General features: G+C 41.2%; 1 protein-coding gene across 2 annotated transcripts in view; it reads right to left on the bottom strand.

The window, feature by feature from the left end:
- Nucleotides 1–452: 452 nt before the first annotated feature.
- The window catches only part of EFEMP1 (EGF containing fibulin extracellular matrix protein 1), an 83,213-nt gene continuing 60,581 nt past the window's right edge, over nucleotides 453–23,084 (bottom strand). For both annotated transcript variants that reach the window (XM_060754606.2, XM_060754604.2), the window contains 5 exons: nucleotides 10,816–10,935; nucleotides 7,824–7,943; nucleotides 6,301–6,424; nucleotides 5,991–6,186; nucleotides 453–4,332 (listed from right to left, as the gene is read on the bottom strand). In XM_060754606.2, coding sequence (XP_060610589.1) covers nucleotides 4,174–4,332; nucleotides 5,991–6,186; nucleotides 6,301–6,424; nucleotides 7,824–7,943; nucleotides 10,816–10,935 — 719 coding nt within the window. In that variant the 3' untranslated portion in view covers nucleotides 453–4,173. The remainder of the gene's footprint in view (nucleotides 4,333–5,990; nucleotides 6,187–6,300; nucleotides 6,425–7,823; nucleotides 7,944–10,815; nucleotides 10,936–23,084) is intronic.

Raw genomic sequence — 23,084 nt, 5'->3', positions numbered from 1 at the left:
TGCATTCAATTCACCCCTGACAGATGGCCATCCAGCCTCTGTTTAAAAGCTTCCAAAGAAGGAGCCTCCACCACACTCCGGGGCAGAGAGTTCCACTGCTGAACGGCTCTCACAGTCAGGAAGTTCTTCCTCGTGTTCAGATGGAATCTCCTCTCTTGTAATTTGAAGCCATTGTTCCGCGTCCTAGTCTCCAAGGAAGCAGAAAACAAGCTTTCTTCCTCCTCCCTGTGGCTTCCCCTCATATCTTTATACATGGCCATCATGTCTCTTCTCAGCCTTCTCTTCTTCTCTTCTTCAGGTTAAACATGTCTAACCGTTTAAGCCGCTCTTTGAGTTATGGTTAGATGGGCACCGTTGGTGTAAATGCACGTGTTTCTGTGCAATGCATGTTGAGGCATACCATCTGGCGCCTTTGAGCTGTCCACTTAAAATAACTCGCAAGACCAAACAAGTCCACTAAAACAGGTATATTCATTTATTTATATATATTTAAAAAAAATTGTACACCAAAGAGTTATCCATTATGATTTTAGATACGAAACACGTTATACATATTACAAAAGAATGCCTTTCGTTCTGGCCTGAGTCCTACCCATTTCTTTTTGCTTTAATGAACACTGTACATTTAGACTCACAACTCTGAACTACAGGACAGATATATAGGATGAGTAAGTCAATGCCGTATTGTAGAAAGCTTAACACAAAGAAGGCAACTCTTGGATCCCAAATTTTGAAAATACTCACATCTAAGCCAAAAGTGATTATTATTATTATTTTTGAAAAAGAAGAACAACTTACAAGCAGCTGTTATTTAGATCTGGGAATCTCAGTATGCTAACATATATTTACCCCCGCCTTTGCTCAGGCATTAGTAAGATTGTTCTCCGCAACAAACTCATACAGAAATATTTCTCCAAATGAGGTTTTCTTTCCCACTGGGAGCTTCACTCATTGTTGGCAAAGTTTTCTCCTTGTGTCCCATTTTTCTCGGAAAAGATAAAATGTTGATGAGTGGTATGTTTAAGGAGAAAAGATCTGGACCTCAAGAAACGCCCTGTGCAAAACGTTTTCTCTTTATGATGCTCATTAATCCTAAGTATTACTTCTCAGAAAATGCAATGCAAGAAGAAATAACGTAGCTAATGAATGCATTCTTCTCAAAACCACATTGCATCCATCCTTATAAAGTACTTACTAGAAAAGGACAACAACAACAACAAAAACAACACAGGGATATACTTTATTACTAGCAAAATGCCCTTCATTGAGACAGGCACTGTTTGTGGAGAGAAAGATCGTATGTATATATTTTGTATTGCAAGTTTCCTTATAAAAGGAGATATTGCTCATTTTGAGACTCATATCTGAGACCGAAAATTGTGGAAAACCTTCTTGCCACTCAACCAATATTTACAGACACTTTTGCACATGTTCTGGGACGCTTTCTGAAAATTTTGCATATTTCTTGCATTAAAAATGTAACATTGGTGCATGAAACATATTTTATTTTTTGTATTTTTTTTTGCTATTTCTCTTAATTATAAAAAGTCACTTTTTTTTTACATGCATGAGGAAAAGATCTCACAGAAGTTGAGAATTTTTCAGGAGATCCTTCCTTGTGAGAAGAACCTTATTTGCATCCCAACAAAGGATTCCCCCAGGCAGTAAGAAGTCAGACCTTGAAACTGCTAGGCCATTAAATGCTAATCAAGGTGGCCAATTGCAACATTCACACCTACCTCAAACAGACAAGAATTCTTTCTCCCACCCTGGACCTCCCACAGATATATAAACCCCATTTTCCTAGTTTCCAACAGACCTCACAACCTCTGAAGATGCCTACCATAGATGCAGGCGAAACATCAAGAGAGAATGCTTTTGGAACAGGATCATACAGCTTGGAAAACTTACAACAACCCACTTATTTGCATCCTTATTCCAAGGGGATTTTCCATGGGAAGAAAAGGCAGAATTTCACCAATATGGAGGACAAAAACATTCCAACACGTTGGAAGCTGCTTTCATGGCTGGAATCACTGGAGTGTTGCATGGTTTCCGGAACAGCCACACAGCCCAGAAACCACACAACACCCCAATCAATGGATAACTGTGGGTACTCTGTTAAACATGCACACACACACACACACACTGCCATACACATCTTGAACTGCTCAAACGTTAAAGCTATTAGATGTTCAAACTGTTTGGAAACAGCACATCAAGCAAGTCTTCTGCTCATCCCTTGCACAATCACATCAGACTTCAGCTCTGTTCTTATCTTCACATTATTCTCACTGAGTGGAAGTTGCGAGGGGAGTGAGTGAGTGAAATTCCATCCTTCATCTCTGTGTGTTTCGTGGAAGATGTAAATAGGACATGATGCCAGAATCTGTCAGATGTGAAGGACTGTAATTCCCACCATGCCTAAGTGTGATGGAAGTTGATAGTCCAACAGACCTGAAAGATAATTATGTCCGGACTTCCACATTTATAGGTTTAATTTTTGTGTATTTGATGAATAAGTTCTCTCTAAGTTAGTGGTTCTCAACCTGTGGGTTCCCAGGTGTTTTGGGGCACAACTCCCAGAAATCCCAGCCGGTTAGGATTTTTGGGAGTTGAAGGCCAAAACATCTGGGAACCCACAGGTTAAGAACCACTGTTCTAGGTTCTCATAGGTAACTCTGTGATCAATATCTGCCAGATTATACTGGAGAATATAGATTCCTACAGAGAATATCTCTTTAGGAATCTCTAGGTCCCCCAAGGCAATTCTATGATCAATGTTTCACACATGTTGATCGTATAGTTGCACCGGAGGACCTAGACATTCGTAGAGAAATGTTATCTCAGGTTAAAAAAACACACACTTTTTTTTTTAAAAAAATGTTTTTTTCCACTTTTATGGGAGTACTGTGACCCTAACATCTACAATCTTGGAGTGCCTATTGTAGATCACTACATTAGATAGATTTATAGAGAAATGTATATCAGCGGCTGTGGTAGAAGCTGTCATGTTGGAGGCCTTGTATTTCACAATATAAATTGTTGAGGATACACGTTTTCATGTATTTGTATTCTGCTTGTGGGTATCGAGATGGGAATTTGGTTGGCTTCTCTTGGGACAGAATAGTGGTCTCCCTTTGTTCTAATCTAATACAGATCTTATTTGATTATGCTTCATGGGATTAGAAATCATGAATGATTCTGGTGCACTGAGCCTTTTATGTAGGGTTGATGACTCTGCTCAGAACTTTTGCTGAACTTTGGAATATTCTGGACTAGGTACAGAGAATCTGATCCTGGTCTCTCCTACCCTGTATTCTTCTTGTCTAGTGAAAACACAACTACAGTAAGACCCCCATAAACACAGAACCTATATCCACATTGTTCATTTGCTGGTGCCTAGGGGGAAATTGTGTCTTGCTAGATCCTCCAGGTGATTCTATAGTAGACTTCCCCGAGATCAGTGGTTCTCAAACTGTGGGTCCCCAGGTGTTTTGGCCTACAACTCCCAGAAATCCCAGCCCATTTACCAGCTGTTAGGACTTCTGGGAATTGAAGGCACAAATATCTGGGGACCCACAGGTTGAGAACCACTGCCCTAGATGTTACCATAGATGTGCATAGGAGGAGCTAGCAAATTCCTAAAGGCAATAGCTCTCCAGGAATCACTAGATTAGGCACTGGAAACTTTGGTCCTCCAGATATTTTGGACTTCAACTCCCACAATTCCTAAAAGTCTACCAGCTGTTAGGAATGGTAGGAGCTGAAGTCCAAAATATCTAGAAGGCCAAAGTCTCTTCATGGCTGGTCTACATCCTCCAACTACAACCCTATGGTAAGCTGGAACTGGAGGACAGGAATGCATCCCCTATGAAAATTGGGGTCTTATTGTATTGCAATGGAAATAGGTGATTGATACTGGTATCACCAGAATAGAGAAATGCAAACCTTTAAATGGAAAGTGGAAATGCCCTGGTTACACTTCGGAAAACATAACTACTTTTGAATTATAAGCACGACAGCATGGCTACAAGGATTGATTTTCTTAATAAAGTTTTTCCTTTAACAAAACACATCATGTAAAATCTATAAATAAAGTTGTAAGTGCTTCATTTAAGAGAATATTTCTTTGGCTGCTCTGGGTACTTGGGAATTACTTAAGTGCTGTGGCTAAAATGGATGAGGTCCCACAATGAGCGTCAACCTGAGCACTGAACTCGACCGATAGTTCATAGTGTTGACCGTCACCAACTCCAGATCGATGATATGTTCCCGGGGTCCTTTTAATGGCTTGACCAATACAAGCATTGCGCTAACTGGACTTGTTTGCTGGAAGAAACATAAGAGATAATGTTTTCACCAAAGTGTTTGGTTACAGGCATTGCTCTTTAAGAAATAGGTCTTCTAGATGTTGGCGATTGTAACTTTTTTATGAAAATTCTTCCATTTCTTTTAGGTGGAGTTTCTAGGGATTTGATTTGAAAATCATATCTCTAGAGAATCCCACCAAAAAAAAGAGGAATTCCTAGATAACTTGTCTCTAAAACCCCCAGAATACAGTAATAATAACTCAGTCTGGATCTACAATACTGAATAATGTGGTTTGAAACTGCATTATATGGTAAGCGTACACCCATAAAATGCAGTTTAAAAGTGAAGGCATCAGATCCCATCTGATCTTAGAAGCTAATCAAGTCTGGAAAACAAGGAATACCAAGTGTTGTAGACTATATTTCAAAGGAAAGCAAAGGAAAAACATTTCTCAATATTCATAGACCAAAAAAGTCTACAATATTCATTTGGTCAACAAAAATCAACAGGTGGCTTGAAGGTACATACTATCACCACCAATTCATTATTCTAGCTGCACCCACATTAATATTAACAATTACTTACTACATTGGTTAATATATTTATAAAAAATACACATTGCAAAAGTAATTCCAAGTCTCTTCCCAGCAAAGTAAGGGCTTCTAGTCACTACCATATTTTTCTCTCCATAAAGGCCTCTAGAGAAGGCATGGGCAAACTTCGGTTCTCCAGGTGTTTTGGACTTCAGTTCCCACAATTCCTAACAGCCTCAGGCCCTTTCCGTTCCCCCCTCAGCCACTTAAGCAACTGAGAGAGAAAAGGAAGGAGCCTGAGGCTGTTAGGAATGGTGGGAGTTGAAGTCCAAAACACCTGGAGGGCCAAAGTTTACCCATGCCTGCCTGAGGCTGTTAGGAATGGTGGGAGTTGAAGTCCAAAACACCTGGAGGGCCAAAGTTTACCCATGCTTAGTAGATGAAGATGGAAGGGGATTGGAAGTCATTGTTTTGAAGTGATCCTACTTCCATTTTAGAAAAAGGGAGGGAAAATGTTCTCCTGTGGAAATGGGATTGAAGGGTATCAACATTCAGGGGAAAACAGTACCGATGATGTTGTTGATGATGATGATGAGCCAAACTGGAGGTCAAAATATAATAAGTGATTTTTTGTGTGTGTCAGGAGCGACTTGAGAAACTGCAAGTAGCTTCTGGTATGACAGAATTGGCCATCTGCAAGGACATTGCCCAGGGGATGTCTGGATGTCTTGATGTTTTATCATCCTTGTGGGAGGCTTCTCTCAAGTCCCCACAACTGGGAACTGGAGCTGACAGAGGGAGCTCATCCATGCTCTTCCTGGATTTGAAACTGCGACTTGCCAGTTTTCAGTCCTGTCGGCACAAGGGTTTAACCCATTGCGCCACCGAGAGCTCCCAGTGGGTTGTATATATACCTTTGTATGTTCCGTATGTAACATGTTTTTCTGTATGTTTCGTGATGACACATGGTTCACTTGCATAGTAACCATTCTGTGATAAATCCCACAATACCTAGTATTCCAACTGTGGCCATCAACTCTGGCACCCTATACAAGGCTGGTGATTCCAAAATGACTTGCTGTACCTGATCTCCACCAAGCTCGGAAAGAAAATAGAGGTAAACAAAACACGAGAAGTACTCACTCTCAGAAAGTAGTCTCCGTTCTCATTTCCGGATTTAATCCGGAACGTGTTAATTGTATTGGGGAAAATCTGTGTGGCCTGGATTTGGAAGATATCGGATGGCACGGTTCTCTCAGAGCGGATGCTCATGTATTTGTGTACAATGGAGTATGGCAGGTCTCGGCAAAGGGTGTTGGACACTGGGCAAACACAGCGACTGAAAAACAAACCACAGCGACTGAAAAACACATTCCCTCCTTTGCAAAACAGGCATTCACTTTTGAATTTTGGCAACAAGGCTTGGTTAGGGTCTGTTGGCGGTTTCCCTTACTTTTCAGATGCAAGAACGTAAGGCTCTTGACATGGATTCCTTGGATAGCAGCGATATCCACCGTGATAATTGGAGCAAATTTCATCTTCTCGGCATTCGTTGCCCACCTCACATTCATTTATATCTGTATTAGGAAAGAAAAATTGTTGAACGTTGAGATGGTGGTATCTCTGAACTAGAATAACTCAGATACAGCTTTGTTCTTGAATCTCCTCCAGAGTTCACATCTACACTGCATTATATGACAAGTATTGTCACCTATAATGCAGTTTAACTTCATTGAGCTACTTTGCAAGACTCTACTCTGACCATATAATTCAGTTTTAAACTATATTATATGGCAGGGTAGATGGGGTCAGAGTTTGGGAGTGAGTATTTGGACTACAGCTCCCAGACTCCCCATACGAACATGGTCATCATATTTTCTGGAGTCAGTTCAAACTCATGACTTCAAGCTACTATTTTGCCCCTAGTTTGACCTGACAGAACTCAATGTTTAATTTTAAAAAAACTGAATAAAATAGATATCACAAACCTGGGGCAGGGAACAAAATGTCGCCCTCCTTATTTTATATAAGACCCTATAGACTTGCCATTTAATTGTACTTCAGTAGGGATGATAGGGAGAGTGTTATCCTAGTTCAGGTTTTTGGGACACTCCCAACCCGTTGCTAAGAAGGGAGCGATTCACTCTAAGCACTCCAAATCTTTGCTGTAATTTCAATGTCTGAAACTTCCGTCTGCATTTAATCATAAGATTTTGTAAACTCCATGGCTCCAATGCAGTGGTTCCCAACCTGTGGTTCGTGGACTACCAGTGGTCTGCAAGAACTAAAATATGGTCTGGGGCCTCACCGTTACTACACTGTTGCAATGAGAGTGACTGGTCTTGCAAAACCCTCTTATACTGCAGAGGCTTATTAAATATAATTTTCTGTGGGTGAGCAGATGGTGACTACTGATCAGAAACTAGAGCTGATGTGGTCTATCCAATGCCATTTTCTGAATCTGCATGCCAAATAACTAAACCGAATCTAAAGTCATCTAGAACATGGCCATACAGTCCGGAGAAACCTACAACAACCTGTCCAAAAACCGATTTGTAACCCTTTTGGTACTAATGTTGGAGAACGGTCCCTGGTCAAAAATAGTTGGGAACCACTGCTCCAATGGCATAAATATCTCTCTTCTTCTGGTTTTCTTTTTTGCTAGGAAGAGGAAGCTGAAGCCATATTTCTTTGACTCTAAGGTGCCATCGATTGTAAGATACACACTAATTTCAGTACCACTAACTTAATAAAACTTTATTTATATATAAAGAAGCACCTGTAATTCTAAGATGCACCCTGTTTTTACAGATGTATGGATGAAAAGTGCATATTAGAATCAAATAAATAGTACTTCGATACAGACTTTGGAACTGTGACAAACAGGGTTTAGTGTGCAAAGTTAGGTGCTTTATTTGGATTTTACTGCTAGTTTTAAGATTGCAGGGACTCATGCCTTACAAGAGGGATACTTACCTTGACAATTTCTTCCTCTGACTAACTGGTATCCATCTGGGCAGAGGCAGGAGAACCTCCCTGGTTCATTAACACACTCATACTGGCACATGAAGTTGGAAGCTCTGCATTCGTCGATATCTGAAAAAGAGTCGCACAATTTGAAAAACATCCAAAGGTATAGATGGGAATGGGATTGCTTAAGAGAAATTCTGCCCCCTCCCCAAATACAATTTCTTTTCAGTCCCAAAAGTTCTAGCACTGCAGAACAGACATTGAAAATTGTTCATTCTAGAACTTTTCTATTCACTGTGTTCGCATTCCCTTGACCATTTTATCTTCTCCTTTGTTTTGGATGCCTAAACTATGTTGTTAAATCAGTGATTTCCAAACTTTAGTCATCCCAGGGTTTATGGACTATATCTCCCAGAAGTTTCAGCTGCCTTGGCCAGTGATTGGGGATTCTGGAAGCTGAAGCTCCAAACACCCAGATCAGTGTTTGTGAGACACGGTTCTATACCCTTACCTGAGTTACTGCAATATTAGAAATGTGTGTATTGGAGGTAAATTTGACAGGGTTACAATTGGTTGTCAACCGCTCTGAGTCGCCTGAGGGCTGAGAAGAGCAGTATATAAATGAAGCAAATAATAATAATAATAATAATTCTTATTTTATGGTGGGCGAGGCTCAGAATTTGTCCATAGCTCTGGTGCAGACCTATGGAAGAGTTACCTAGAATAAGTAAGAGTTACCTAGTACCTATCCATAACTAGTCTGTACTACTGAATGAATTCGACTATGATGATTTATTCATCAATAACTATTCTGTATTCCTACAGATAAAGAGGGTTACTGTAGGCTTAACGAACTGATGTAAAAAAGACTGTCACTGCTTCTAGTTGCAATTTATTTTTTGAGACACATAAGGTATTTGGTCATACAATTATATCTATAAAGTTTTAGTTGTTAAGTGTATTCTGTTGTTGAACGATTCCATCTGTCAGGCACTGAGGATTCCCTTTCTACCAGAAGCACTGCTGCCTTACAGGTGAATGCAGTCCCATCAACACAGAAAGGTAATGCAATTGGTGGGATTGGATATATAACAACCACAACCACAACAACACTTTTGTTTATATTCCAACCTTCTCTCTGAGGGGACTCAGAGTGGATTACAGCATATAAACAGACACAGGCAAACATTCAGTGCCTTGTTACATTGAAATACAATGGCACACAAATACACAGACAAAGTCCATAGACACCTCCTGGTCATGAGGCCACCGTGATTACATGGAACGTCTTTTTGCCTTTCCTGCCGAGGCGATACCTATTTAAAACTGTTTTAAAGTTTTAACTTGTTTTATGATATGTGTACTGTTTTGTTGGAAACCACCTTGAGTCACCGATTGGCTGAGAAAGGCAGTATACAAATACAGTAAATAATAATAAAATAATAATATTGCATGTTTTTTAATTGCTAGGTTGGCAGAAGCTGGGGCTAACAGCGGAAGCTCACCCCATCCCACAGATTTGAACTGCCAACCTTCAGGTCAGCAGTTCAGTACCATAAGGGTTTGACCCATTATGCCATACGCGGTAATGCTATTGCTGGGACTGGATATATCAGGGCATAATTCTAGAAAGCGGCTATGTAAAATATCTAATTTCCATAATTTAAAAAATATTTTAATGTGCATTAATTCTTAAATCTTAATTTAAATGTTTATTTTAATTGTATGTTGTTTTAAGGCATTGAATAGTTCCCTATATGTAAAGCTGCCTTAAGTCCCCTTAGGATTTAAACAGGGAAAATAAATAAATAAATAAAATTGGCTGAAGTGACGTTCAATTCATTTAGAGTGCACTGCATTTAACAAATTTCTACCATTTTAAAAACAATGTAATTCCAAAATGCTTCGCTCAGGTTGGATTTAATAGCAGAATGAATACACTTGCTATATTACAAGAAAAAAATAGCAACAGAATATCTGCGGATAAAAGCACCGCAATGAAAATGACCTGTCCCAGGATAAAGGAAGAGAATCTAAAGTCACTGGTGCATCAAGCAAAAAGTGGGTGCCAGAAACAATATCATATGAAAGCTGACTGGCACAACCTGGGGATCACAACCAGATACAGTGAAGACATCTGCCCTTGCTCTGTGCTACTCTGCTGCTGAGTATGCATGCCCAGTGTGGAACACATCTCACCACACTAAAACAGTGGATGTGGCTCTTAATGAGACATGCCACATTATCACGGGGTGTCTGCGCCCTACACCACTGGGGAAATTACACTGCTTAGCCGGTATTGCACCACCTGACATCTGCCGGGAAGTAGCAGCCAATAGTGAAAGGACCAAGGCAGAGACATCTCCAGCTCATCCCCTGTTTGGGTATCAGCCAGCACGTCAACGACTTAAATCTAGAAATAGTTTTCTAAGATCTACAGAGACACTCGCTGGAACACCTCAGCAAGCGAGAGTCCAAAAGTGCCAGGCTCAAACCCAGCACCTCAACCAATGGCTGATACCAAATGAGAGACTCCCTCCTGGGCACACAGAAGACTGAGCGACTTGGAAGGCACTGAACAGACTGCGCTCTGGAACCACGAGATGCAGAGCCAACCTTAAGAAATGGGGCTACAAAGTGGAACCCTCGACATGCGAGTGTGGAGAAGAGCAAACCACGGACCACCTGCTGCAATGCAACCTGAGCCCTGCCACATGCACAATGGAGGACCTTCTTGCAGCAACACCAGAAGCACTCCAAGTGGCCAGATACTGGTCAAAGGACATTTAAACAACTACCAAACTCACAAGTTTTGTATTTGTCTGTCTGTTTGCTTTGTTCTGTTAGAAATGTAATATAATGGACTGGTTGCTCTGACACGACAAATAAAAATACTGGTGCTTCTTGCTCCTAATTCTGCTTATCAGAAGAATTAGAAGTTTATTTCCCATTCCAATATTTTAGGAACTGTCTATGAAGTTAAAAATGAGTTACTCACCATCACAGTTGACTCTGTCGGCGCTTAACTCGAAGCCTTGGTTGCATTGGCACAGGAAGGACCCAACTACATTATAGCACAGTTGGGCACAAGGGTTGCTGGTCTCACATTCGTTGACATCTGAGAAAAGAAACAACACTTTTTGAAAAAAGCACACACACCCAGAACATCTGTTATGTGGTATTTATTTACATATGTCCACCACATGGCTCTGGTACACCTTTTATTTTATAACTAGTCAAAACTTACATTGCTAGCAAATGATAACACAGTTCCCCAAAGCACAGCCTCCTGTTCCTTAAATCAGGGGGAAAACAGTTACAGAGTCCGGGACGAATGTTTTGCTCCTGTACTTTGCCAGAAGGACGTGAAAATAAAAACAGAACAAAAATCTCACTCATGTCTGGGTTTGTTTTACATTTATTTTGCCCATTTTCCAGAAGCCAGAAAGGCCAAATAAAGCCCAACCACTGTGTGTTTCCTTTTGATAGGACTTTTGATAGACAAATGCAAGATACTCCACTTTGGCAGGAAAAATGAAATGATACAAAATGGGGGACGCCAGTACGTGTGAAAAAGATCTTGGAGTCCTCGTGGACAACAAGTTAAACATGAGCCAACAATGTGATATGGCGGCAAAAAAAGCCAATGGGATTTTGGCCTGCATCAATAGGAGCATAGTGTCTAGATCCAGGGAAGTCATGCTACCCCTCTATTCCGCTTTGGTTAGACCACACCTGGAATATTGTGTCCAATTCTGGGCACCACAATTCAAGAGAGATATTGACAAGCTGGAATGTGTCCAGAGGAGGGCGACTAAAATGATCAAGGGTCTGGAAAACAAGCCCCATGAGGAGCGGCTTAAGGAGCTGGGCATGTTTAGCCTGAAGAAGAGAAGGCAGAGAGGAGATATGATAGCCATGTATAAATATGTGAGAGGAAGCCACAGAGAGGAGGGAGCAAGCTTGTTTTCTGCTTCCTTGCAGACTAGGACGTGAAACAATGGCTTCAAACTACAAGAGAGGAGATTCCATCTGAACATGAGGAAGAACTTCCTGACTGTGAGAGCCGTTCAGCAGTGGAACTCTCTGCCCCGGAGTGTGGTGGAGGCTCCTTCTTTGGAAGCTTTTAAACAGAGGGTGGATGGCCATCTGTCAGGGGTGATTTGAATGCAATATTCCTGCTTCTTGGCAGGGGGTTGGACTGGATGGCCTATGAGGTCTCTTCCAACTCTTTGATTCTATGATCATTGCACAAGGCAGGCAAACCAGCATTGAAGCCTCTCTATTGCATGGCACTCTGTGCATCCCATTGCTGGTCTGCTTTCTCCCCGACAATGAACCCTTCCGTGCTGTTGACGGGCAAAACACATTGATAGCTATCCCGCAAGGTTCCTTTTACTTACTTTGTGTGGTGGGTATGTTCTGCATCTGTCCCTGTATGGAAAAGCTTGGAAATAGTGAAGGGGAGGGATTCTCCTCTTCCTCCCCTCTGTGCTTCCCCTCACCATTTCCAATCTTTTTGTTAAACATTTTACTATAATATACGACTTTTCTTTTGGGTTAACCAATGCTAAAACTACAGAATTGCTTTTAAAAGCTTACTGAGCCTCAGAAGCACGGGAAGGCACAGCTACAAAGGTATGAGTGCTCTTGGGGAGATGTTGTTGTTGTTGTTCATTCGTTCAGTCATTTCCGACTCTTTGTGACCTCATAGAATCATGGAGTTGGAAGAGACCTCATGGGCCATCCAGTCCAACCCCCTGCCAAGAAGCAGGAACATCGCACTCAAAGTACCCCCGACAGATGGCCATCCAGCCTCTGCTTAAAAGCTTCCAAAAAAGGCAGAGAGTTCCACTGCTGAACGGCTCTCACAGTCAGGAAGTTCTTCCTCATGTTCAGATGGAATCTCCTCTCTTGTAGTTTGAAGCCATTGTTCCGCGTCCTTGTCTCCAGGGAAGCAGAAAACAGGCTTGCTCCTTCCTCCCTGTGGCTTCCTCTCACATGGCTATCATATCTCCAGCCCACACCAGAGCTCCCTGTCGGCCGTCACCACCCCCAGCTCCTTCAAGGTCAATCCAGTCACTTCAAGGATACCATCCATCCATCTTGCCCTTGGTCGGCCCCTCTTCCTTTTTCCTTCCATTTCCCCCAGCATCATTGTCTTCTCCAAGCTTTCCTTTCTTCTCATGATGTGGCCAAAGTACTTCATCTTGGCCTCTACTATCCCTCCCTCCAATGAGCAGTCGGGCTTTATTTCCTGAAGTATGGACTGGTTGGATCTTCTGGTGGTCCAAGGCACTCTCAGAACTTTCCTCCAACACCACAGTTCAAAAGCATCTATCTTCCTTCACTCAGCCTTCCTTATCTCCAGCTCTCCTTGGGGGGATAGTACACAGCAAACAAGATCACTATGCTGGCTATTGTATTTGATCACACATCGGACACTTCCCAAGTGTCTAGGTTTGTGTGATGTATCAGCAATTAATGTGTGCAGATCTGAGTAGGTCTTTAGGCACTCCACTCAGTGTGCCCATCACCACTGGGATCACCTTTACTGGCTTGTGCCAGAGTCTTTGCAGATCTGCCTTTAAATCCTTATATCTTGTCAGCTTTTACAGTTGCTTTTCATCCATTCTGCTGTCATCTGGGATTGCAACACTGACTATTCTTTTCCCCCCTATGATCGTGAGATCAGGAGTATTGTGCTCCAAAACTCTTTCAGTCTGTATTCAGAAGTCCCAAAGTAGTTTGACATGTTCATTTTCCGTAACTATTATTATTATTATTATTATTATTATTATTATTATTATTTGAAACACAAGATGATTCCACAGCATACACTCTGCTGGTTGTTGAATCACACGTCGGACACTTCCCAAGTGTCTAGGACTGTGTGATGTATCGGTGAATAATGCATACAGATCCCAGTAAGGTGGCCTTCTGCAGCTGGCAGATGGTAATTTTGTCAGCGCCGATTGTGTTTAAGTGCAGGCCAAGGTCTTTAGGCACTGCACCCAGTGTGCTGATCACCACTGGGACCACCTTGACTGGCTTGTGCTTATTATTATTATTAATTATTATTATGTGGAAGTACAAATGCGGACTCACAGATTGATAGTTTAATGCGATTGCATGAATGAAAAGAATAGCAATAAAGGAAGTGCTCCTCTGGCATGTATCCACTTTCAATGACTGCACAATGGCCATTGAATAGTGGCTGTATGCCAGAAAGTCTTGAGTCTACCCAACTATAATGTGGTCCTCTTTTTTCCTCTTCTGCAGTCTACTATATCAAGCAGTAATTCCTTTTCTAGTGCATCAGGTTACATCTTCTCATGATAATGATTAAAAGTCATTTTCTATATCACAACTTTCCTTTACTCAAGCTTTATCAAATGCTGTCAGTCATCTTGAGATGTGGTTGCTCTGTTTTTCCCTTCCAGAAATATGTTACATTATGCAATTGATGTAATGTAGTCACAACTGCCAGAGGTATGACAAAGCTCAAGATTGCTTTTAAGTGAAAATGCATTTTTTTTGCTGTCTGATTTATAGACATTGTGGAAGCATCTGTGCTGCCGGCAAAAAGAATTTCCCTTTCTTTTAGCATACCAAAAAAGCTTCAGAAGTTTGTTATGTGAATTAATTCTAAATTATGTAGCTAGGCTAATTATTTTGACTACTTAGCTCCTTTGAAGCAACTAACATTAATTAACCATGCAAATAATCCACCCGTCTCTCTTTGTGTGAGAGAGATTAACATATTACTTTGGCCTAATTCCATTTGTTAATACCAGCTAGAACAGACTCACTGAACTGATGGGATTTACATACAAGTTGACTTGCCATTCTATATTGTACTGAAACATTAAGATCATCAAGAAGACTGGTATGGTCCAGCCATGGAAAGGTCTCTGCTTAACTTTCAGAGAACTTAAGTGAAATGTGTTTCATCTAAAATGGGGTCAGCTGGAAGCAGAGGCGGCCCTAGGTAATTTTCAACAGTAAGCAAACAGTATTTTGGCGCCCCCCCCCCCCCAACCAATCACTGATATATATATTTTTATATTTTTTCATGGGAGTTCTGTGTGCCATATTTGGTTCAATTCCATCATTGGTGGAGTTCAGAATGCTCTTTGATTGTAGGTGAACTATACATCCCAGTAACTACAACTCGCATATGTCAAGGTCTATTTTCCCCCAAGAGTGTCCCTGGGCAAAATCAACTATACTGCAAATGCTTACTTTGCGTAATGGGTTGAGCCGCCCCTGGCTGGAAGAATGGATTTTAATGCCAAATTAACCCAATCAAGGCCAATTGGATTTTTTTTCTTTTTTTTCTTTGATTAATATGTTTTTATTTGAGAAAAAATACAGTTATATAGACATATACTATACATTTCTCCCTCGTTTATTTACACCCACCCCTGTGCTCCCCTTCTCCAGAGCCATCTCTTCTTCTAAAGTCCCACCAAAAGTCCAATCGGGATATCCATCCATACACATAATAAAAGTGAAAATGTGTGTATGTATGTGGTGGAAGTGTCCACTTACACAGACAGCCTCCTGCCTCTACAAACAAACTATAGTTTGAAGTGCTAAGAAGCCTCCAAAGGCACTCCCTCAACTGAGAGCCATGAACATATAGCCCAAACCCTATCAATGTCCTCCCTAAACACCAACCACCCAAGGAGTGCTTTCATTCAGGGACCATTTCATCCTAGACGTTCTATTTTTTTCTCCAGAATGGACATCCCAGGGTTCCTTCCTCTCTACAAATTTGCATGACCCCACCCACTGACTCTCACTTAACCCTTTCCTACGGCACACAGCAAACAGGAATTGATCAGCAACTGAACAAGAGGTTTGGGAAGAATTCACCATGATTTAGAGGAGTTGTAGTTCAGCTACATTCAGAGAGCACTGTGAACCCAACCGACAATGGATCTGGACCACACTTGCCACTGTTGATGGTATTTGCAGTACCTTCACTCAGTTCCAGAGACCACTGCAACACCCATGAATGACAGACCTGGACCAAATAAGGCACACAGACCCCCCCCCCCCCCCATGACCCACTATACATCCTGGCGGGGTTTGGGGGTTAATAACCCACATCTGGGAGTTGTAGTCCACCCTTATCCAGAGAGCATTGAACTCAGCCAATGTCAGATCAGGACCTAACCTGGCACACAGACCCAACATGGCCAACTCTGAATAGTGGTGGGTTTTGGGGTGATTGGCCCATGATTTTGGGGACTACAGTTCACCCACACCCTTATGCATTTTCAAATGGGACATTCATAAAAAACAACAGGAAAGACTGGCTTTTTTCCCTAAGAAACAGAGCTACATATTATCAAACTGATATTACCTAACACCCCAAAACAAACAGTGGCTTTTTCAAATAACATACTGGAGGGGTTTGGGGAGGGGGGAATGAGCTGCCCATGCGGGAGTGCTAGTTCACACTACATCCAGAGATATTACCAAACTTCCCAAAATAATCAATGCCTTTCTCAAGTAACACGGGCATCGCCAAGTCCCCAAGCTAGTTTTACATAAAAGTACATGCTCTGAATTTGCAACCTAATAATATAATAATATAATAAAATAATACATGTTTTTACTTGAAAATGTTTATAAGTCCATCTGTAGAGTCCCTAAACGTGCATGGCTTTCAGTAACAGGGGCCAAGTTGCATCTGGATGTCTCATGTTGTTGATTTCCTTTTGTCAATTAATGGCAGGGTGGGTTAAGAAGGAAATATGAGTGTATAAACAAAGTAAGCGGAGAATATATGAAGCCAACCACCTTCCCTATGGATGGCATGAAACGAGGCTGAAGAAATCACTGAAAGCAGGGGACTTTCTCCTCCTGACCTTGAAAGTGGGTCAGGAAACGCATCTTCTTCCATTAAATACACTTTGAATGCTCTTGAGAATTATTTTTCCTTCCTGATAGGAAAGGTCCTTTCTAGCAGGGCAGAAAAGCTTCAGCAAACGTTTTAGAAATATTTCACCAAATGCGAGATTCCTGCGTCTTCTCCCCTAAGTCCACAAACTATTGTTTTCCTCCTTGGGAAAGAGGGACAGGTCTCAAAGACAGCACTTGACATAAAGAAAACATACTGATAAGGCATCTCCGTAGGCAGTATTTTAGCGATTTATTGGGAAGTATTTATTACTTTGGAGATCTGTTCTCTTAAAATTCCACTACATTTACAACACAAACCTTTGAGAGCCGTTTGTCATTTTGGCAACACTCAAGAGCACTGCTGCCTTGCAAAACGAGGAGCTTAATTTTGTGCAAAAGTATTTTGTTTTATTGGTGGTGGGAGAGGGGAACCATTTGAAGAGCATATCCAAAGGCAATGTGGAAACGAGCATAGATTGCGAATGCAAGGCTTACATAAGTGACCTTATTTGCAAGATTAACTCAGCCCTCCACATTTGGGAATTTGATTATTTGTGGATTTGATTTATATGTTAAGCTATGAATATACAGTAATTATGTTTACTGGTTGTAATCAATAATTGTACTATTAATAATTATAAAGAAGATCACCCACCCTGAAGAATAACAAGGAATAGAAAGCCCTAGACAGCCCCGTCCCAGTTTACCTGTCCGAACCATCTCCCTTTAGGAACCACTGCGGAAACTAAGATCTTCTGGTGAGGCCCTGCTCTCGGTCCTGCCACCATCACAGGCACAAGAGACAGAGCCTTCTCAGTAATTGCCCCCTGGTTATGGAACTCCCTTCCTGGCAATATTCGATCAGCTCCCTTCCGCCTGTCCTTCAGAAGGATGGTGAAGACCTGGCTGTGGGACGAAGCCTTTGGGGCAGTGCAATGAGGCAAAATGATGTCCAGAGATGGTTTTTAAGCAACTTTTGATGTGAATATAAATAATTTTAATGTTTGTATATATTTATGGTTTTATGTCCGGGCATTGAATGTTTGTCGTATATATGTTGTGCTCTGCCCTGAGTCCCCTGCAAGGTGAGAAGGGCGGAATATAAATGTTTTAAATACATAAACAAACAAACAAGCAAACTAATAAATAAATATACAATTCATTAATTCACTTATATGATACGTATATGGAAAAGTAAAGTAAAGTACACAGCAAACAAGATCACAATGTTGGCTATTGTATTTGATCACACATCGGACACGTCCCAAGTGTCTAGGTCTGTGTGATGTATCAGCAAATAATGCGTGCAGATCTGAGTAGGGTGGCCTTTTGCAGCTTACAGGTGGTACTTTTGTCAGCGCCAATTGTTTTTAAGTGCAGGCCAAGGTCTTTAGGCATTGCACCCAGTGTGCCAATCACCAGTGGGATCACCTTTACTGGCTTGTGCCAGAGTCTTTGCAAATCTATCTTTAAATCCTCATATCGTGTCAGCTTTTACAGTTGCTTTTCATCAATTCTGCTGTCACCTGGGATTGCAACACTGACTATTCTTTCCCCCCAATTATTGTGAGATCAGGAGTATTGTGCTCCAAAACTCTTGCCAGTCTGTATTCAGAAGTCCAGAGTAATTTGATGTGTTCATTTTCCGTAACTATTATTATTATTATTATTATTATTATTATTAGTACACAACAAGATGCGTCCACAGTGGACACTCAGCTGGCTGTTGTATTGGATCATATGTCGGACACTTCCCAAGTGTCTAGGACTGTGTGATGTATCGGCGAATAATGCATGCAGATCCCAGTAAGGTGGCCTTCTGCAGCTGGCAGATGGTAATTTTGTCAGCGCCGATTGTGTTTAAGTGCAGGTCAAGGTCTTTAGGCACTGCACCCAGTGTGCTGATCACCACTGGGACCACCTTGACTGGCTTGTGCTTATTATTATTATTATTATTAATTATTATTATGTGGAAGTACAAGTGCGGAATCACAGATTGATAGTTTAATGCGATTGCATGAATGAAAAGAATAGCAATAAAGGAAGTGCTCCTCTGGCATGTATCCACTTTCAATGACTGCACAATGGCCATTGAATAGTGGCTGTATGCCAGAAAGTCTTGAGTCTACCCAACTATAATGTGGTCCTCTTTTTTCCTCTTTTGCAGTCTACTATATCAAGCAGTAATTCCTTTTCTAGTGCATCAGGTTACGTCTTCTCGTGATAATGATTAAAAGTCATTTTCTATATCACAACTTTCCTTTACTCAAGCTTTATCAAATGCTGCCAGTCATCTTGAGATGTGGTTGCTCTGTTTTTCCCTTCCAGAAATATGTTACATTATGCAATTGATGTAATGTAGTCACAACTGCCAGAGGTATGACAAAGCTCAAGATTGCTTTTAAGTGAAAATGCATTTTTTTTTTTTGCTGTCTGATTTATAGACATTGTGGAAGCATCTGTGCTGCCGGCAAAAAGAATTTCCCTTTCTTTTAGCATACCAAAAAAGCTTCAGAAGTTTTGTGTGTGAATTAATTCTAAATTATGTAGCTAGGCTAATTACTCTGACTATTTAGCTCCTTTGAAGCAACTAACATTAATTAACCATGCAAATAATCCACCCGTCTCTCTTTGTGTGAGAGAGATTAACATATTACTTTGGCCTAATTCCATTTGTTAATACCAACTAGAACAGACTCACTGAACTGATGGGATTTACATACAAGTTGACTTGCCATTCTATATTGTACTGAAACATTAAGATCATCAAGAAGACTGGTATGGTCCAGCCATGGAAAGGTCTCTGCTTAACTTTCAGAGAATTTAAGTGAAATGCGTTTCATCTAACATGGGGTCAGTTGGAAGAATGTATGTGAAATGGATTTTAATGCCAAATTAACCCAATCAGGCCAATCGGGATTTTTTTTCTTTGATTAATAAGTTCTTATTGGAGAAAAATTACAGTTATATAGACATATATTATACATTTCTCCCTCTTTTATTTACAACCACCCCTGTGCTCCCCTTCTCCAGAGCCATCTCTTCTTCTAAAGTCCCACCAAAAGTCCAATCGGGATATATCCATACACATAATAAAAGTGAAAATGTGTGTATGTATGTGGTGGAAGTGTCCACTTAGACAGACATCCTCCTGCCTCCACAAACAGACTATAGTTTGAAGTGCTGAGAAACCTCCAAAGGCACTCCCTCAACTGAGAGCCATGAACATATAGCCCAAACCCTATCAATGTCCTCCCTAAACACCAACCACCCAAGGAGTGCTTTCATTCAGGGACCATTTCATCCTAGACGTTCTATTTTTTTCTCCAGAATGGACATCCCAGGGTTCCTTCCTCTCTACAAATTTGCATGACCCCACCCACTGACTCTCACTTAACTCTTTCCTACGGCACACAGCAAACAGGAATTGATCAGCAACCGAACAAGAGGTTTGGGAAGAATTCACCATGATTTAGAGGAGTTGTAGTTCAGCTACATTCAGAGAGCACTGTGAACCCAACCGACAATGGATCTGGACCACACTTGCCACTGTTGATGGTATTTGCAGTACCTTCACTCAGTTCCAGAGACCACTGCAACACCCATGAATGACAGACCTGGACCAAATAAGGCACACAGATCTCCCCCCCCCCCCCACCCCAATGACCCACTATACATCCTGGCAGGGTTTGGGCGTTAATAACCCACATCTGGGAGTTGTAGTCCACCCTTATCCAGAGAGCACTGAACTCAGCCAATGTCAGATCTGGACCAAACCTGGCACACAGACCCAACATGGCCAACTCTGAATAATGGTGGGGTTTGGGGTGATTGGCCCATGATTTTGGGGACTACAGTTCACCCACACCCTTATGCATTTTCAAATGGGACATTCATAAAAAACAACAGGAAAGACTGGCTTTTTTCCCCTAAGAAACAGAGCTACATATTATCAAACTGATATTACCTAACACCCCAAAACAAACAGTGCCTTTTTCAAATGACCCGGGCCAACATAACATACTGGAGGGGTTGGGGGGGGGGGGGGGGATGAGCTGCCCACGTGGGAGTTCTAGTTCACTCTACATCCAGAGATATTACCAAACTTCCCAAAACAAACAATGCCTTTCTCAAGTAACCCGGGTACCGCCGGGTTCCCAAGGTAGTTTTACATAAAAGTACATGTTCTGAATTTGCAACCTAATAATATAATTAAAAACAATACATGTTTTTACTTGAAAATGTTTATAAGTCCATCTGTAGAGTCCCTAAATGTGCATGGCTTTCAGTAACAGGGGCCAAGTTGCATCTGGATGTCTCATGTTGTTGATTTCCTTTTGTCAATTAATGGCAGGGTGGGTTAAGAAGGAAATATGAGTGTATAAACAAAGTAAGCGGAGAATATATAAAGCCAACCACCTTCCCTATGGATGGCATGAAACGAGGCTGAAGAAATCACTGAAAGCAGGAGACTTTCTCCTCCTGACCTTGAAAGTGGGTCAGGAAACGTATCTTCTTCCATTAAATACACTTTGAATGCTCTTGAGAATTATTTTTCCTTCCTGATAGGAAAGGTCCTTTCTAGCAGGGCAGAAAAGCTTCAGCAAACGTTTTAGAAATATTTCACCAAATGCGAGATTCCTGCGTCTTCTCCCCTAAGTCCACAAACTATTGTTTTCCTCCTTGGGAAAGAGGGACAGGTCTCAAAGACAGCACTTGACATAAAGAAAACATACTGATAAGGCATCTCCGTAGGCAGTATTTTAGCGATTTATTGGGAAGTATTTATTACTTTGGAGATCTGTTCTCTTAAAATTCCACTACATTTACAACACAAACCTTTGAGAGCCGTTTGTCATTTTGGCAACACTCAAGAGCACTGCTGCCTTGCAAAACGAGGAGCTTAATTTTGTGCAAAAGTATTTTGTTTTATTGGTGGTGGGAGAGGGGAACCATTTGAAGAGCATATCCAAAGGCAATGTGGAAACGAGCATAGATTGCGAATGCAAGGCTTACATAAGTGACCTTATTTGCAAGATTAACTCAGCCCTCCACATTTGGGAATTTGATTATTTGTGGATTTGATTTATATGTTAAGCTATGAATATACAGTAATTATGTTTACTGGTTGTAATCAATAATTGTACTATGTATTGTCGAAGGCTTTCATGGCCGGGATCACTGGGTTGTTGTAGGTTTTTCCGGGCTATATGGCCATGTTCTGGAGGCAATTTTTCTCCTGACGTTTCGCCTGCATCTATGGCAAGCATCCTCAGAGGTAGTGAGGTCTGTTGGAAGTGAGGAGAAAAATTGCCTCCAGAACATGGCCATATAGCCCGGAAAAACCTACAACAATAATTCTACTATTAATAATTATAAAGAAGATCACCAGCCCTGAAGAATAACAAGGAATATAAAGCCCTAAACAGCCCCGTCCCAGTTTACCTGTCTGAACCATCTCCCTTTAGGAACCACTGCGGAAACTAAGATCTTATGGTGAAGCCCTGCTCTCGGTCCTGCCACCATCACAGGCACAAGAAACAGAGCCTTCTCAGTGATTGCCCCCTGGTTATGGAATTATCTTCCTAGCAATATTAGATCAGCCCCTCCCTCCTGTCCTTCAGAAGGATGGTGAAGACCTGGTGGTGGGACCAAGCCTTTGGGGCAGTGCAATGAGGCGAAATGGTGTCCTGAGATGGTTTTTAAGCAACTTTTAATATGAATATAAGTGATTTTAATGTTTGTATATATTTATGGTTTTATGTCCGGGCATTGAATGTTTGCCGTATATATGTTGTGCTCTGCCCTGAGTCCCCTGCAAGGTGAGAAGGGCGGAATATAAATGTTTTAAATACATAAACAAACAAACAAATAACTAATAAATAAATATAAAATTCATTAATTCACTTATATGATACGTATATGGAAAAGTAAAGAAGTGTGATGGTTTAAGCTGCCTCTATTGATCTAAACTGATTGAGATGAATTAGTTTTGCATATTTGCACATCCATGTTTTATAGCAGTGATATCATTGGTGGGTTCAGAAGATGAGAACCATACCAGATGGCACCATTGTCAGAAATATTAAAAAAATTACTAGCCATTTTTAATTACAAAAATGTGAGTCAAGCACTGAAAGGGTTAAATGGATACAATGATTCAGCAAAAGCTTCAGTTTAACATAAGCAGGTGTGCCTGTAGCTTAATAGCCCTCCGGTCTGTGAAATGTCTCTGTGGAAGAAGGGCCTCAGTGTGTTAGTATGCTTCAGTATGAGTAGGCCTCAGAGTTAGTTCACCTCAGTGTGAGAGAGGCATCAGTCTGAGGGACCCCTCAGTGTGAAAAAGCCTCA

Source organism: Anolis sagrei, chromosome 1, assembly GCF_037176765.1.
Source record: "Anolis sagrei isolate rAnoSag1 chromosome 1, rAnoSag1.mat, whole genome shotgun sequence".
In the NCBI taxonomy this organism is placed as follows: Eukaryota; Metazoa; Chordata; class Lepidosauria; order Squamata; family Dactyloidae; genus Anolis; species Anolis sagrei.
This window is presented reverse-complemented; position numbering and strand designations above follow the sequence as displayed.